The 16,612-nt window shown below is 43.1% G+C and overlaps 1 protein-coding gene across 8 annotated transcripts in view; it reads left to right on the top strand.

The window, feature by feature from the left end:
- Positions 1–9,525: 9,525 nt before the first annotated feature.
- Positions 9,526–16,612, top strand: part of vav2 (vav 2 guanine nucleotide exchange factor) — a 183,591-nt gene continuing 176,504 nt past the window's right edge. For all 8 annotated transcript variants that reach the window (XM_068705944.1, XM_068705942.1, XM_068705939.1 and 5 more), the window contains exon 1: positions 9,526–10,810. In XM_068705944.1, the coding sequence (XP_068562045.1) occupies positions 10,607–10,810 (204 nt within the window). In that variant the 5' untranslated portion in view covers positions 9,526–10,606. The remainder of the gene's footprint in view (positions 10,811–16,612) is intronic.

Here is a 16,612-nt window from a genome sequence, read left to right as displayed (position 1 = left end):
GATTGAAACATTGACTCCACTTTCAGTCGGCCTGCCAACTGCTCTGCACAAAACTGGCACGCACCCAAAGCTGACCAGTTCAAACAGCTGGTGCCTCCTCCGGCTCTGTGCTCCGTCGGACCGCAGCGCTTAACTCCTTTAGACGTGTGTTAGAGAGAGAGAGCGAGAGAGAGAGGACTGTGACACTGAAGCCCTGGAGATGGGGTGTGTGTGTGTGTGTGTGTGTGTGTGTGTGTGTGTGTGTGTGTGTGTGTGTGTGTGTGTGTGTGTGTGTGTGTGTGTGTGTGTGTGTGTGTGTGTGTGCGTGTGCGTGGAAGGTGGTACTAAAGCACTGACTTATGTTGGAGGAGAGAAGATAAGAGTAAACTGGAAATCTGTGGCTTAACAGAGCTTGCAGTTCAGTCAATCAACCAGGAGATGGCCGTCATGCACTATCCCCCGCTTTATGAAGATAACTTTCATGGTTTCACTGTTGTATTTATGAAAATACTGCAGTTGGGATGGATTATATAGCCTGTATTTTTATGCTTTCATTTTTTTTTTTATATATATATATATATATATATATATATATATATATATATATATATATATATATAAAAAATAGATTTTGGGCTATTTTGCTTCCATAAAATGTCTTCTTTTTCAGACTAGTAGAAAGAAAACATCCAAAATGCACACTTAGCAGTTTATTTTACTCTTTTGTCTATTTGTGTTGGTAGATTTCTCCTATAGGAGAAATCTACCAACACAAATAGACAATAGAATTGTGTTGGTAGACAAAATCTACCAACACAAATAGACAAAATTCACAGAAAGCATTAGATAATGCCTCGCTTGCATATTTCAGCATAAAGTTTCAGAAAACGTAATTGTCTCAATGTAAGTAATGAACCGGGGAAAGTTTCATGGTGACGTCTTTAGTTCAATATTCACCTAAAGTGTCTTGTGAAATAAATGGAATTTTACGAAACATCTTCAAAGGCCGTTTACTCAAAATGAGTTTTTTCTCTTTTTTCTCAGACTGAGCCAGAAATCTCCACTTCAGTTGCATTTCCATACACCAAACTTTCCAGTCCCATTCATGTGTACTCTGAAGGTTTTTACTGAGGGTTTAGGTCATATATCATTCATAACCTGATTTATAAAACATTTTATCAGTCAAAACATGGCAAAAAAATGTCATGGCTGTTGACAGTATTTTCTGATTTATGGAGTGATAAAATATATCCAAAATTCCCATCGTAAAAGCCTTTGACTCTAATACATCAACAAAATAAAATTCATTTTGAACCTGCCTTTATCCATTGCTCAGATTTCTGTTCTGGAAATATATGTAAATTAGCACATGATTGATAAGATCATGCACCTTTTGTATATTTAAACCTACATTTTCAGAAAACTTTAAAAATACATACTTGTCTTAATATTAAGTATTCAACTTGGGAAGTTTCACGGGGCTATCTAGCTACATATTTACTCTATTAACCTGGGGTGACTCTTCTTAAAGGAGCTCCTCATAGTGCAATGCCTCTGGTGTTGCTGCTTACACGCCTCATACAAACAATTTCCCACTGGACACTGCACTTCCTTGTGTCCTCAGCAATATACACCTGCCATGCCATAGTTGCTTCAAACATTCAACATTAACAGAAAGTTAGGAAAGCAACGCACCGCGAACGTTAGCACAAAGTTAGGAAAGCAAAAGTTAGGAAAGCAACGAACCGCGAACGTTAGCACAAAGTTAGGAAAGCAAAAGTTAGGAAAGCAAAAGTTAGGAAAGCAACGAACCGCGAACGTTAGCACAAAGTTAGGAAAGCAAAAGTTAGGAAAGCAACGAACCGCGAACGTTGGCACAAAGTTAGGAAAGCGAAAGTTAGGAAAGCAACGAACCGCGAACGTTAGTGGAAAGTTAGGAAAGCAACGCACTTGTGCTGATAATGCCTCTCTGACTCTTCACTTGAAGTAAACATTTGAATGCAGGACTTTTACTGCTCAGTCTTAATTGTTTTACCATTGATAGACGACATGCTGGACTGCTGAGGCCCTAAGCTCCGCCCACCTCCCACCCCCGCCTTGTGTCTTGCCTTGCACTGCGCATGTAGCAGAGGGGGGGGGGACATGCTCTTTGTGACCTGCACTCCCATCATGCCACACGCAACGTGCCACTCCGCACCAGCCAACAACCTCGGGGGGGGGGTCGTGATTGATCAATGCCGCAACTCCAATGACAACAAGTCATTTGTGCCACTTCTGTTCATCGCTCACAACGCATGAAGCCGATTGCTTAAAAAGACCACACGCATGCAACCCTCCAGACATATCGCAACACACTGTGTGTGTGTGTGTGTGTGTGTGTGTGTGTGTGTGTGTGTGTGTGTGTTTGCTTTGATTAATGGATCTCTGGTTTTCATTTTCTTTTCACCAACTGGTACAAAAAACTGGTCAGTTTGAATCAAAGTATGTAGAGTGACCTGCACATGTGTGCACTTTTGTTCGGTAAGTTGCGCTAACGTGGCATACTTCAAGAATCTTAATTGCAAATTTGCTGACACTCTTCTCGATAAATCAAGACTTTTTTAATATATATATATATATATATATATATATATATATATATATATATATATATATATATATATATATGCTCAATTGGTAACAAAATCTATGATGCTTATTAATCTATTTTAAAACCATTACTTATCCAAGGTGATTGCTGAGTGTGTAGTTTTGCAGCGCTGCACTGCATCACATTCCCATACATTTTGCATGTGCATTTATATTCACTTGTGGGAGGTGCAGGACCATAAGCTTATGCTCAGCAGTATTACTGGATTCAGCTACAGGCTGAACCAAACCACAACCCAGACTCTCTGACGTTCAGGCTGGTTGGACTCTTCAGAACGCCTTTAAAGGTGAAGTGATCTCATGGCTCCATCGGGTCCAACTCATAGACGGTTTTGTAAGAACGTGTCCTGCAAAGTCATATTTGTCTGCTTGCATGCTTCCTCAAGGTTGAGACTGTTTATGCATTCACACATAAAGTGCATGTACATTCTCTGTACATGAGGACTGCAGTCTCTGTAACCGAGGCTGAAACTGATCTCCGGGTGATTCAATGTTGACTTTCGGGTCTGCTGGTTGTTGCCACTGGCCCCTGGGGCTCAGAAGCCCGAGGATGAATTTGGGACTACACAGACCACATCCACAGTCACCGTAAACAAAAGCAAAACCGCCTCGGGCCTCTACAGGCTGTCCTGTCCTCACGTAGAGAGCAGATGTGAGAAAACTGCAGGAGACAAGGGAGGAGTCTCACAGGTCCGAATTGAAGCGCTCAAACCAGGCGTCTTGATTGGTTCTAACTGAGAATTCTGCTCCCAGGCTCTCTATATGGGTCATGCACGGCCCATTCTTGCATGTCGGTCCGTATATGCCTGCACAACCGCTGGGGAAGGCTTTTCTGCCTGGGTGTGAATGAAACGTTGCCTTTGCAAACAGGATTTTGGTTTTAAAATGTTGGCTTTGTATTCTTGAACTGGAGGCTTGGACCTCTGGGTAAGAAACGATGGGCGGCAGCGATCATGGTCTCTACACCGTATTGACATCCGGTTGAGTTGTAACATATTTGGGCGGGAGTCAGTCCCAAACCGGGCAGCGAAGAAGAAAGCTGAGGAAAAAGAGGCCTCTGACACGATATATCCAGCTGTAAAGAGCTGGAAGTGGTCGTTTGAATCCTTCCTTAAGCCGTACATGTTGATGACTTAAATGAGTCTTGTTCTTGTGCACGCTCTTCATGTGTAAATCCAGCTTTGCAATCTTTGAAAATAAAATCCTCTTTCAGTTACAAAAAGAAGCTCATAACATGAGACGTGAGTTTTATGCCTGGAGATAAATTTGCCAAATGTGTTGCATCCCCGAGGAAATGTGAAGGTGAGAAGGGACGATTATGACAGGGGTTGAGAAAGTAATGAGACGTGACGGAGGGGGTTTAACAAGAAACAGGTGGCATATTGATTTTAGCAACAATTAAGTGATTAATTGACCAATTTTGATTATTTTACTAACAAGGACTGACATTGGGAAATCTATTGAAGAGGAGAGACACCGGGAAAGGAAACAAGGGAACGAAATGAAACACAATGTCCCTAAATGGCAGAGGATAGGCCTTTTTTCCCTGCAGACATTTCAATGTAAGAAAAGACCAGGGCTGAGGTCAAAAAGTCCAAAAATGACCTCCTAACGTCTATTCCTAACCACTTTTCCTTGGCCAACTAAAACATGACACCATGAAATCTGTTTAATATCAATATTTTCTTCGTGCATTAATGTAGACTCAATGGTTCGGTTATATTGTGCTTTTTAACAGTTTAATAATCTATCTTAGGCCTAGCTTGTTTTTATTATTGATGCTTCTTGTTATTAAGAATTTGTTCATTGACAGTTGATTGTCAGCCAGGAAACTCACCGTGGAGTTAGTCTGAGTGACTCAGAATGGCTGACAGTGCAGTATGTTCACATGTACCCTTTCTCACTACCACACAGGTATATCACACCAGAGCGTCTGGCAGGATGGCTGCAGTGACTCTTTTGACTTCACATTGACGAGGAAGGTATGTACAAGAATGTGCCATGTAAAGAAAATAGTGCTGGGCAACAATTACAATTTTTTTAATCCTGATTAATCGCATGATTTTCTGCGATTTGTTATGCGCAAAATTCAATAATGAATTCAAAAGTAGTGTATTGCGCACTTTTATTTGAAAAGTACTGCTATATGAACAAAAGTGCAATAACATTTGGTTTGCAAACACTTTAAACAAATAAGGTGCTTTTTAACAGCAGTATTCCCTTTACACACTGTGACAGAATGCTGGAGACTGTGCGCGATGTAGGTGACGTGTTCAAAAGGCAGATGTCTCGCAGCAGCAATCATATTTCTTGCACTATCTGTACTAAGTGTGCTGACTTTATTTAAAAGGTTCCACTGCTGTGCAACATGAATAAAATGTTCCGCGCACATTTCAGCAAAATGTCTGTCTTCTGTTTTCATGACAGTCAGAGCATGTGAATGCAGTTCCCACTGTTCATCAATATAATGCATTGTAACTCCGAGGTAATTATGGTTACCCAGCGATGTCCAGTAGTCTCCAGTGAGAGCAACAGCTGGTGCACGTTGTAACACCATCGCTTTTGTAGTCCTCTCCTTCTCATACAACTCGTGTATTCTTCTTGTGATGGTGCGTCTGGAGGGAGGCTCATACGTGTCGTCATTCGTTGCGATCCTAAGAACGTTCCTCAGACCGACATCTTCCACAATACTAGTCGGCCTGCAGTTTGTATCTATCCACTTCACTGTGGCATTTGTTAGCTTGTCTTTCTTTTGTTTATCTATACTTCTCCCACATGCTGCATCCAACGTAGTCTGCTGAAGCCTCCTCCACCGTTGCCAGTGAGCAATGGACTTTCAAAATAACAATTAAAAAAAACTGCGTTAATGTGTGATAAAATAATTGTTGGCGTTAATTAAGTAATGCGTTAACACGATAATAACACGTTAACTTGCCCAGCCCTAAAAGAAAGTGACTTAACATATGCTCCAATATGAACTGTATGTGTTATTGTGTAAACCTGTTTGTCCATCAAGTATTACTAATTCAATAATTCAAAGATTACTTGTTTTACTAACCATGTTTCTTTCTTCAGACGAAAAAGGTGCATATGAGCTTCGGAACATTTATACATATAATTTAACTTATTCTGCAAATCAAAGATTATTTGTGTGTCTTATTAATCATTACCTTTCTTTTTCTACTACCTCTAACACAAGAGCTGCCTCCTTCCGCTGGACGAAAAAGGCGAGTATGAGCTTTTTAACACAAATGAGTGAAAACAATATATTATACAATACGTTATTGTCTAATCTGAAATTATTAATCTCACTTCATCTGACTCAACCACCTAAATTACTGGTGCTCATCATGGACAAACATGTGAGTGTGTGTGTCTGACATGTGAAGAAAGTGACCTAAAATAAATAGTAATATAAAGACAAAGGAAACATCGTGCTACTATGAGATTACTTAAACTAGCTACATACTGTTTATCCATTCAACATCACTTATTTAGAAATGCAAAGATTATTTGTCCGTCCTACTAACCTTTATCTATTGTTCTCTGCTCTTATCTCACTCCACCACCTGAGCTGGAGGTGAGTATGAGCTTCTGACTGAGAAAGAAAGTGACCAAATATAAACTACTTTATCACGTAAAGAGAAAGTAATGTTTGCTATTGTGTGAATGAGCGACATTCACTAATTTATCAATTCTAAGATTGTTTGTCTTCCTAACTTAATTATTTTAATAGTTATTTATTTCCTCTTTTCACAGAGAGTCAAAGTTCCTGCAGTACATCCGGAGCTTCCTTTACGGCAAAGGAGAAATGTTTCTTCCTGACCGAGTCAGATGACGACGGTCCACAAGACGGACAGAAGAGAACGCCTGTGTTTTGAGTGAGTAAGCTGCACATTAATAAAGGAATAGTCTTTCATTTTGAGAACTACACTTATTCACTTTTTGGCTGGCAGTTTGATGAGAAGATTGATACCACTCTGTCTGTAGATATGTAGCTGGAGCCAACAGTTGGTTAGCTTAGCTTAGCATGAAGACCGGAGACGGGAAAACAGGCTGGCTCTGAACAAAGGAAACAGAATCCATCAGATCTGAAGTTCACGAATTAACACGATACATCTTGTTTGTTTAATCTGCACAAAACCTCAACTGTTAAATTGTAATTCGTCATAATTAAGATAAGTTTAACTAAGCTAAGCTAAGTTTAACTAAGCTAAGCTAACTGGCGGCTATCCTACAGACATGAGAGTGGCATCTTCACATCTAACTAGCATATTTGAACTGCTCCTTTTAAGATTACAAAAGTAGCATTAAGCGACATAAAGTGGTGACAAGCTAAAGTTAACATGCTAATCTTACAGCTATCTTCTTTAACAATGTCCCACTGCTTCAATGGTGTCAAAGATGAAGCCTACAAATGTTTTCTAGACTCAAATAACTTGCTGCTAATTAATGCAGATTTATTCAGATATGAATTAGTCTGCAGGCCAACAGTTCAACTGAAGTCTTGGAGACACTGACACTAACAGCAGACCAAGGGAAGGATCCACATTCCTGACTTGTTTTTCATATCACAGGGCAGGACTCTTCCTGGGTCTTTGGCCTTCCTGGAGCCACTGAGAGGGGACATCAACCACAGCACACAAAGCCAGCAGCACACAACTAATGAGATGTGAGGAAGCTCCAGCATCACACAACCAATGAGATGTGAGGAAGCTCAAGCATCACACAACCAATGAGATGTGAGGAAGCTCCAGCAGCACACAACCAATGAGATGTGAGGAAGCTCCAGCACCACAGCAGTCCACTCAACACACTGAACCAGCTTCAGCTCCACACATTCCACACTTGACTACTTTGATGTTGAGTTCAGTTAAATAATAAAAATTGATGAGACATGTGAAGTGATCCTGTGTTGTCACATACTTTACCCTCACTGATGTTGGGTCAACATGAATCTTCTTCAGTAGTTCATCTGTTAAAGGTGACATTAGCAGCTGACCTGCTTCCAGAACAACTTTGTCATCATGAGCGTGTTTCTATAAGTATATATTTTTAACTAAATAAATGCAATTCGTCCTCCAACTCGCACAAATACAATGAAGCTAGAAAAAAAAGTTGGGTAGATGAAACATTGACAAAAAAACTTTTCATTTAAAAAAAGTTGAGTTTGTCCTGAGGGTGCATGGCTCCGGAGGAGAGGCTGAGTCGTTACTGTGCTGTCCTCACTAAAAGTTGTTTCAGGAAACTTATTTTTCAGCTATAAAGCCAGCATGACATATTTCCCAGCATCGTATTCTGCAAGGAACAGACAGGTTGTTGTGTTTGGCAGGATTTAATGAAGGAAAATATGTAATTTTTTGTAAAACTGAAAAAAATCACGAAACACAAACGGTCAGTGCCTTTGTAAGTACTAAATAATATCTCTAGTACATCAGTGGATGAAAGATTACTGGCCAAAACCAAAGTGGACAGGCAAGTAATAAATGATGAAATACAGTAAATAACATTTACACACGCTTTAACCACTAAACACTTATACATCCATCTGGAGTTAGCAGTAAACTAGCATCATCATCAATACTGTACTCAAACCAAAGCAATATTAACATAAACATGTTAATATAACTGTAAATAGTAGAGGACTTACAGATGAAGCTTTTGTGGACTTTAAGACAAAGGATTAAGAGGATTGTACACTGAGTCCGACGTTTATCAATTTGACCATTTACTCTTTTCCTACTGTGACATGTCAGCATTTCTTCAGAGAAAAAGGCCCGCTGGTGAAAATACAAACATGGCATGAAAACATGCCACCGCCAAAATGTTGCCTCAGACTTTATGGCACCACCAAAAAAATTTAAAATCACAGGTATGATTGGGACAAGTCAGTCGTATTTGTTCGTAGCAGAGTATGGAGAGCATTTTATAAGTGTAGTGACTTGTGTGGTGTGTTTTATAAAAAGATGTAAGCACAATTCTTACCTGATATATTTACCTCATGAGTAAATGTGGTCGCATATAGTTTGTGGTATATATGACAACCAAAATTGACCTAGGAAATAGATAATAGATAAATAAATGAATGAATAAATAAATACAATTGTATCATGTTAATCATTCAGGCATGGCCCATCAAGAGCCGTAGTAACTGAGTGGTTTGTATACCCGAGTGTGTTGATGGAGTTCATAGTTGCATTAAAGGGGCACTCCAGCGGTTTAGTGATGTGCATTATGTTGAGACTTGCAAGTGAAAGCATTTCAAATAAAACCATAAAATAAAATTGAAACAGCAGAGGCTGACGTGTCATGACTTGTAGTCTCTAATGAGACTCCAATGTGTCTTTTAGTTATACTTGTACCTTTTAAAAATGTCTGTGCAGTAGGCCTACCTGCTGTTGGCTGAGACAATATAACATTTGACACATAACATTGGGGGGGACTGCCTCTTTAATACAAAAAATAAATCTCAAATCATTGTTTTAATACACTCAGATGAATACTCACAACAACACACTTCACAATGAGCAGATTCACTGAAAACTATTAGCTGCTTTCTCCCAAAGCACACCTGCCCATCATTATTTTTGATTGAACTGTCCCTTTTAATCCCCTCGTGTCGGTAGCACGTGCAGTGCGCGCTTCCTCCGTCAGAGGGCGCATCCACAAGTCTCGGTTCAAAATATATATATATTTATATTCCCTGAAACTCACATTCTTGTGAGTATAGAGCCACTTTAACGAAAGTGCAGCGACTCTTGTATAGTTTTATCTTTGCGCGAGATAATCGGCACGTGCGAGCTCATTCACCCCCCCAGCCCTCCTCCCCACCACTTAAGTCAACACCGCACGAGAAGCCTGGGCGCTTTCTCCACACGTTTGTGCAGCTCGGGGGTCGGGACCGCTAAACATCTCCGTCGGAAAGGGAAACGAGGAGAGAGAGAGAGAGAGAGAGAGAGAGAGAGAGAGAGAGAGAGAGAGAGAGAGAGAGAGAGAGAGAGGACATGAACGGAAGGGAGGCAGAAATCACAGACATGCCAAGCTGTATACACGCGCAGCAGCGCTGTTTTAGGGCGTACAGAAAGGCGCCAAACAAAGTAGGGTTTACCGGATAAACGTAAACACTGTTGTTTATTACCCCCCCCCCCCCCTCCCTCTGGAAATATTTCCGCTGCCGGAGAGCGTTGTTTCGCCTGTGTGTTGTGGAAAAGAGGGTTCCGGCGTTGGGCAAACACTGCCCTGTGTGTTATCTCTTTTTTCCTTTATTGTTTGCTGTGGATATTACGGGAAGTTCTTGTTTTTTTGCTTTTTATTTTTATTTTTACTTCCGAGGAAACGTTAAATGCAAATTGCGGTCGGAGACTCCGGGCTTTGGTTGGACAACTAAACAGACTTAAAAAACGTTGTGTTGCTTTTTTCTCTCTCCCCCTTACACCGTGTTGTGAGGCTGTGCTGTTTGGTTCACTGAAATGTGAGCCACTACACTGAAGTCGGTACATGACTAAAACCGCTGCATCCAGCTGTTTTGTTAGCCGCTACTGTAACGCCTTTTCTTCTTCTTTTTTTGGGGATTGGATATGCGAAGCAAACTTTTTAAGAATGAAGAGGAGAAAATTCCCGTAGCACGTCTCTGTCGTCTGCTCGCATCGCCGCCGCCGTGTACGCTGAACTGGATCCGTATTTCAGTGTTTTTTTCCCCCAAGTCTTCACTTCCATGTCGCGGAGACGGGAGAGCTGACATGCGTCTGGGATGGGGGGTGTAGCCCGGTAACGCACGGTTGCGAAATCGCCTGATTATCACAGCTCATAGTGAATGATTAAAACGTCCGCGCGCAGGTAAAGGGAGCCGACTCGTGCCTGCTCGTGCGCCGTGAAACCTCCAGCTCTCAGCTGCTCCGCTGCCGCCGAGCCACTTCGAGGACTCGGCTTAAACACTTTGTGTGCGGGGGAGTCAGTCCCCCCTCCTCTTGGAGCCGCTATGGAGGAGTGGAGACAATGCGGGAGGTGGTTGATAGACTGCAAGGTCCTGCCCCCGAACCACCGGGTCGTGTGGCCCTCGGCGGCCGTCTTCGACCTGGCGCAGGCTCTGCGAGACGGGGTGCTGCTGTGCCAGATGTTGCACAATCTCTCGCCGGGTTCGGTGGACCTGAAGGAGATCAATTTCAGACCCCAGATGTCACAGGTGAGCTGCGAACTTCCAACCAGCAGGATGATGTGTGGACACACACACACACACACACACACACACACACACACACACACACACACACACACACACACACACACACACACACACACACCTCCGAGCTATGTGCTGTGACTGCAGCCAACAAACACACACCTACACACACTCTTACATGCATTGCTCTGGTTCTCATTCACACCTTTCGGGGGGATTTTGCCACTGACATGTCCCATGCATTGTTTGGGAGGTCTGGAATGACATTTTTACAGCATCCCTTTCTTGGATTCTGGTCCGCAGATTTGATCCCTCCTGTCACAGCAAGCCCAATTCCTGCCCCCCCCCCCAAGAAGAGCCACTATCAGTACATCTGTGATAATGATACGTTTCGACAGATGTTCACGCTGTAACACACACACAGGACACAGGTGAAAGGAGCAAGGTGCCATACCGTGCACACGAGAGCTACTGCCACACCTCGAGTTAATCGCACCTCTAGATTCTGCGTTGCTCGCTGGTTGTTTCATCTTTTCACAAGCGTGTTGTCGTTGAACGTCTCCAGTGTCCCATCAGCAGCACTGTCAGGGTACGAGGAGGGCACGTTTTGCTTGCGTTGAAAAAGATGATAATTGGGTATTATCCAGTCAGACCGAAGATGATATTCTGTTTTTCTACTTTTATTGACCTTTTCGGGCGGCATCCGGGTGATGCTATTCTGCGGCCAATCTTCTTGATTTAGTAAACGCCACCAGTATGGTTTCCCTTTAACCCAAAGCTGAGGATTGTTTTGCTTTTGAAATGTTACCCATGTCACACTGCAGAAGGGTTCGGAGTAAAGTTTACAGTACGTCCTGTCAAAGTGGAATAACCATCGTGGTGTGTCGTTGGACTCAAACGTCTACGTGGTGGCTCGATTTTAGAGGGTTTGGAATCTCGGTCTCTACGAAGCTCCCGCTCTCCTCTTGAGCTCATTCATGTTTCCAAAAGCCAATAGGAGGAAGTGTCGGGTGAACACGGCACGTTTACTCGACCGCAGCGGCGGAGTAGAAGTGTTTCTGTGGCAAACGCTCCTATTGACTCGTTCAGTCTGCTCTGAAGTACCGCTGAGCCTTCATTCACTGTACAGTGATGGAAGTCAGGGAGCTGGCACTGGGAATAGATCAGGGCTGCCCCCCCCCCCCCCCAGCTGCACAGTGTTTGCCAGGTATTCTCGCTGTCACACCCGCGTGATGCAGGCCGAGTACGCCGATGGCAACAGAGCGGTTGCCCTCTGACAGCCCATTTGTCTGATGGTCTTGGCACACCGTGACCCGCTTCTGTCACAATAACGCGAGTGTGTGTTGCATCTGTCGGTCTGGCTTTCACTCTGCGTTGCTGGCTGCCTCTTTCTTAGTAAGTACTTCTTGTTTTTTTTTTTCCTGTATGGTTCGAGAAGTAAAACATCCTGTAGAGTCCATCATCAGAAATGCCATCGGCACTCAGTTCTTCTGATGATCTTTTAACCCTGAACACAGGCTTTGTGACATTATCCGGAATTGGCTTCCAGTTGAATACGTACGTTTGTGTGTCTGCAAATGTGGTTCTGTATCATTTTGGACCAAAGGTCGACCGATAGTTTGATTTTTAAAGGCCGATATAATAACGATAGTTTGCAGAGGGAAAGAGCCGATAACCGATAAATGGGCTGATAACTATCAAGGGCCGATAGTTCTGCTTTATATATTTGAGAGATACGTTTTGTGGGGATAAATAACCTGAAAACTGGGGTCAGATGTGACTCGTCCATCGGTTGTTTGGATTATTATCAGGAGTTAATCACACACACACAGATATTCTCAGCAAAAGTGTCCCTCGTCATGTGTTCGGAGCCTTCGTGTAAAGCGGTGATGCACGCGCCTGAAGGGCGGCGGCCGTCGACCGCTATCGGAGCCCGGCTCCGTGACATTAAACGCAGAAGAAGGACCGGGACCGGGGGCCCTGGGAACACGTGACGGGCACATCTGTGCTCATAGACTAAATGCTTCCAAAATAACCGCCGTTGGTTGCAACTGTAGCCCCCAGGCCTCCTCTCTCTTTTGCCTAGTAACCAGCAGTAGCCGGGACTTATCAGCTCAGAGGACGCTGACTTCCGTGATTACGAGGCGAGAGAGAGGTCTGGATGGCACGCTTTGATCCGCCCACTAATCCCGTGCTCCCGGTCCCACTGTGTGAATCCTCGGCGAGGGTGGAAGTGGGGGGGGGGGGGGGGGGTAGTACTCCTCGGTGACAAATTGGGTTAAACCAAGTCCTGGCAGCAGAACAGTAGTGTGTGATTTATGATAAGCAAAAAGGTCAGAGCGCGTGTGATTCTGCACTCGGAGTCAGCGGGCCAAATGAAGACGAGGTGAAGCGGAGTCCTTCCATTATTTGCTCCTGATTAATGGCTTCTAAAATTGAGTTTTGTCTCGAATATGCCTCGCTTGTTAAACAGTTAGTCTCGGTATGTTTGACTCAGGTGCAAACACATACGTTTTAATGCCGTGTGACCCCCCCCCCCCCCAATCAGAAAAGAGTAACACTCAAACAGGATGTGCCTCTCCTTTTCTATTCTACTGACCCACTATTTCTACTCAGCGGCTGCTGTTAGCAGACCCTAATCCCAATTTAAACATTGGCAATGATCCCAGTTGGTCCCGCGGTGCATTACCTGTGTGCCTTGGTGCATTCTGGGAAGTCGTAGCAGCAACACCGAGAACATTTTTGATGGAGAGCGTCCATAAACGTGTGAATCTGTGACCGTTTTGCCACATGTTGAGTGTGCACACCAACCATAGCTTTAAAGGGTTTTCTAACATGAGTTTTATGGTTTGAGATTTTTAACGTTTTTTTTTTAGGGCGGAGGTTTTGGCGAGCAGTTTGAGATCATTAAGGGGCGCGTTTGATTTGTTCTGCCTGGTCCTGGGTTCAAACACAGAAATGTCAGAAAGGAGGCTTTCTGTGTTGAGTTTACGTGTCCTCATGTGTGTGTGAGTGAGTTTTAGTGATGATTGATTTACCCAAAATAAACTGACATCAGTTTGGATAATGGATAAAGTGTGCAAGGCATTTATCAAGCAGAAACCCTGCTGCTGCTTCTTGACTCTACAATGGGAGGATGTGCTGGATTTTTTTCCCTCTGTTTGGTAAAAATTGTCCACTGAATATATTCGTAGTTTTGGTCAGTTAATGGTATTTGACATATCTGGTAAAATAATCATTTGTGTTGCACTCAGATGAATCTACTGAATAAATAAGGGTGGGGAAAAAAAATGCATTTGAGTGGGTAAAAAGTGGAAAAGTGTTATTCCAGCTCCCGGTGAGGAAGTGTATTGTATATTCATGGAGTAAAGGATGAAGCACTGACCTGTAAATACACACGTCACAGACATCTGAAGTAACTGTTTCACTAGTAAATATCAATGCTTTGTTGGGGTGAGTCCAAAGCACGCAGGGTACATTTGAAGGAGATTTTGCCATTTTCATATTTCTTGTGTTTTAGCGTGGACAGTGAACATATTTTTATATGTGTGTATGAGAAGCACTTTTTCTTCCATAAAGTGTGAGCTCACATGTCTCTGCCTCACCGCTGAGAGGAGGCGTGAGGTGCCTCCTACGAAGAAGCCGTCAAAGATGACCTTCATCCAGGCGGTCAAATAGATCCCTGGTTCTATTTTTATTTTTTTTTAAATGATGGCGAGGCTCGCCTCTTTACCTCAAGGCCTTGAATGGACGCTTAACGAGCGCCGGTGCTTCAGAGCTCAAAAGTGTGTGTGTGTGTGTGTGTGTGTGTGTGTGTATACGTACGTACACATCCAGAATCCAGCGCCTCGGGCTGCGTGTGAAAGACAAGACCGAGCTGTGCTCTCTGAAGCCTTTTGTGTGTTCTGCGGTGTGTGTTTTTTTTTCACTTAGCTTTTCTCATTCTTTTTTTCTTCCTGTTAGTGAGGTGGTTGTGAATGCCTTTGGGATGACTCAGGCGTGTGTGTGTGTGTGTGTGTGTGTGTGTGTGTGTGTGTGTGTGTGTGTGTGTGTGTGGATTGCAGTGGAAGTAGAGACGTTACAGCACCTGTGCTCAGACCTGAATCACTGATGGCTGAGCCCAGAGGCCTCCTGGAGCTTCTCGGCGCTCCGCGGGACTCCAGGTCTCACGCGGAGCTTGCCGCTTCCGCTCACAATAAGCCAGAGTGCTTCCTCTTTGTCCGGCTCCCACCGGAAACATTGGCCGCCAACGGCAAGTTACAGGAGCTGGTTTGAATATGATTTCTTTATTTTTTTATAAATTCTGCTATTCATACTACATTGCCGACGTCTATATATATATACACAGAGCTGCAAAGCCATGATGGATTGAACAATGCGGCACCGGCGTGATGGTGAGGTCACATTCACAGTGGACAGTTGTGACTATTTCATCATGGTTGTGGACTGAACCAAACTTTCAAATCCACACAAACGCTGTCAGAAGAATCCTCATGTATTAACATCATATTCCAACAAGAATCTATGTGATGAAGTGCACAGTGAAAACATAAGAAATGTAGCGTGTAGTTCCTCTTTATTTACTGCTTTAGCTTTGTTTCCCAGCAGCAGCGGCAACGGAAACTCATTTTTACTCAGTTGTTCAGACATTTCTTTTATTATAACGTGTTGATTTGTTCATTCATTAAAGGAGTCGAGGGGTGTTCACAGTGTGTGTTTGAAGCTGTTGTTTGAGGTGATAATGATACAAGTAATATTAATTGTTGAAGTATATAACAGTCATTGAAATAGTATTTATCGCTGGAAGCGTAAAGCCCAGATTTCAGGGCTAAGCCCCTGGATATTAAGTGACTCTCTCAAAGAGCTGCAGGGTGTGAAATGAGATCAGAGGGAGTGTGCGAACCACTAAAACGACCTGGTAAATGCCAGCCCACCTACTCCTCTGAAATGTTTTGTTGGTGTCCAGTGTGGGGAAGGGGTCGACTACTACTGTAGACAACCACCCACCAGTGCCTCCCCCAAGAGTAATTTAATCTCTGCATTCCGTCTAGCGCTGACCCCTGACCCCAGCGTGTGCCGGATGCAGGTACTACTGCTAATGGAGCTCGTTAGGGACGCGTCCCGTGCTGCGCAGCTGGGGCGTTGCCACTGGAAGCTAATGGGATTGACGGGGGGGGTGGGACCAGGCCAGGGTTTTCCTCACCCTTTGTGTGAGCTAATCCTGCTCCTAGGGTCACGGAAAGCATTTTAACTGTAACTTTTGATATTCCTGTGGCTTGTGTGTTGACATTTCCACAACTGGCTTCAAAACTGTGTTATTTCTTGAGGGGGATGGAAACGGCCTTTTGTCTTAACCTTCCAGTGACACAGCAAGCAGTGTTTCACACAGCAGTTCAGGGGCAGTAGGCTGTATTTAAATTTAACTATCGAACAATTCCAAATGAATGACTTGAATATCATGGTCACACACAATATATATATTTTACATGTATATATCTTTTTTGTCTGTCGCTTAAAAATCAGTACAAACCGTCGAAAATTCTAAATGTTAGACTTTCACTTTGTTGTTGTGATCTGTAGTGGTTATTTGCATAAAAACACACATTTCAAATTATTATGAAAAAAAAGATTGCATTTTTATGATCGAAATCTTGGCATTAGCAGTTTTAATTATGAAGTTAAAGGAAAGTTAAACGGATCTTAATTCCCTCGATAGTATTGCTGTGAAAACCTCTCCTTCAAACAACTGCATCTATTCTTGATTACGATAAACATGTTATGATAATGTCATAATGCACCTTCACC

This window comes from Cebidichthys violaceus, unplaced genomic scaffold, assembly GCF_023349555.1.
Source record: "Cebidichthys violaceus isolate CVI_PGR_0920_01 unplaced genomic scaffold, fCebVio1.0.p SCAF_12, whole genome shotgun sequence".
Taxonomy (NCBI): domain Eukaryota; kingdom Metazoa; phylum Chordata; class Actinopteri; order Perciformes; family Stichaeidae; genus Cebidichthys; species Cebidichthys violaceus.
The sequence above is the reverse complement of the archived record's forward strand: the minus strand, read 5'-3'. Positions and strand labels throughout refer to the sequence as shown.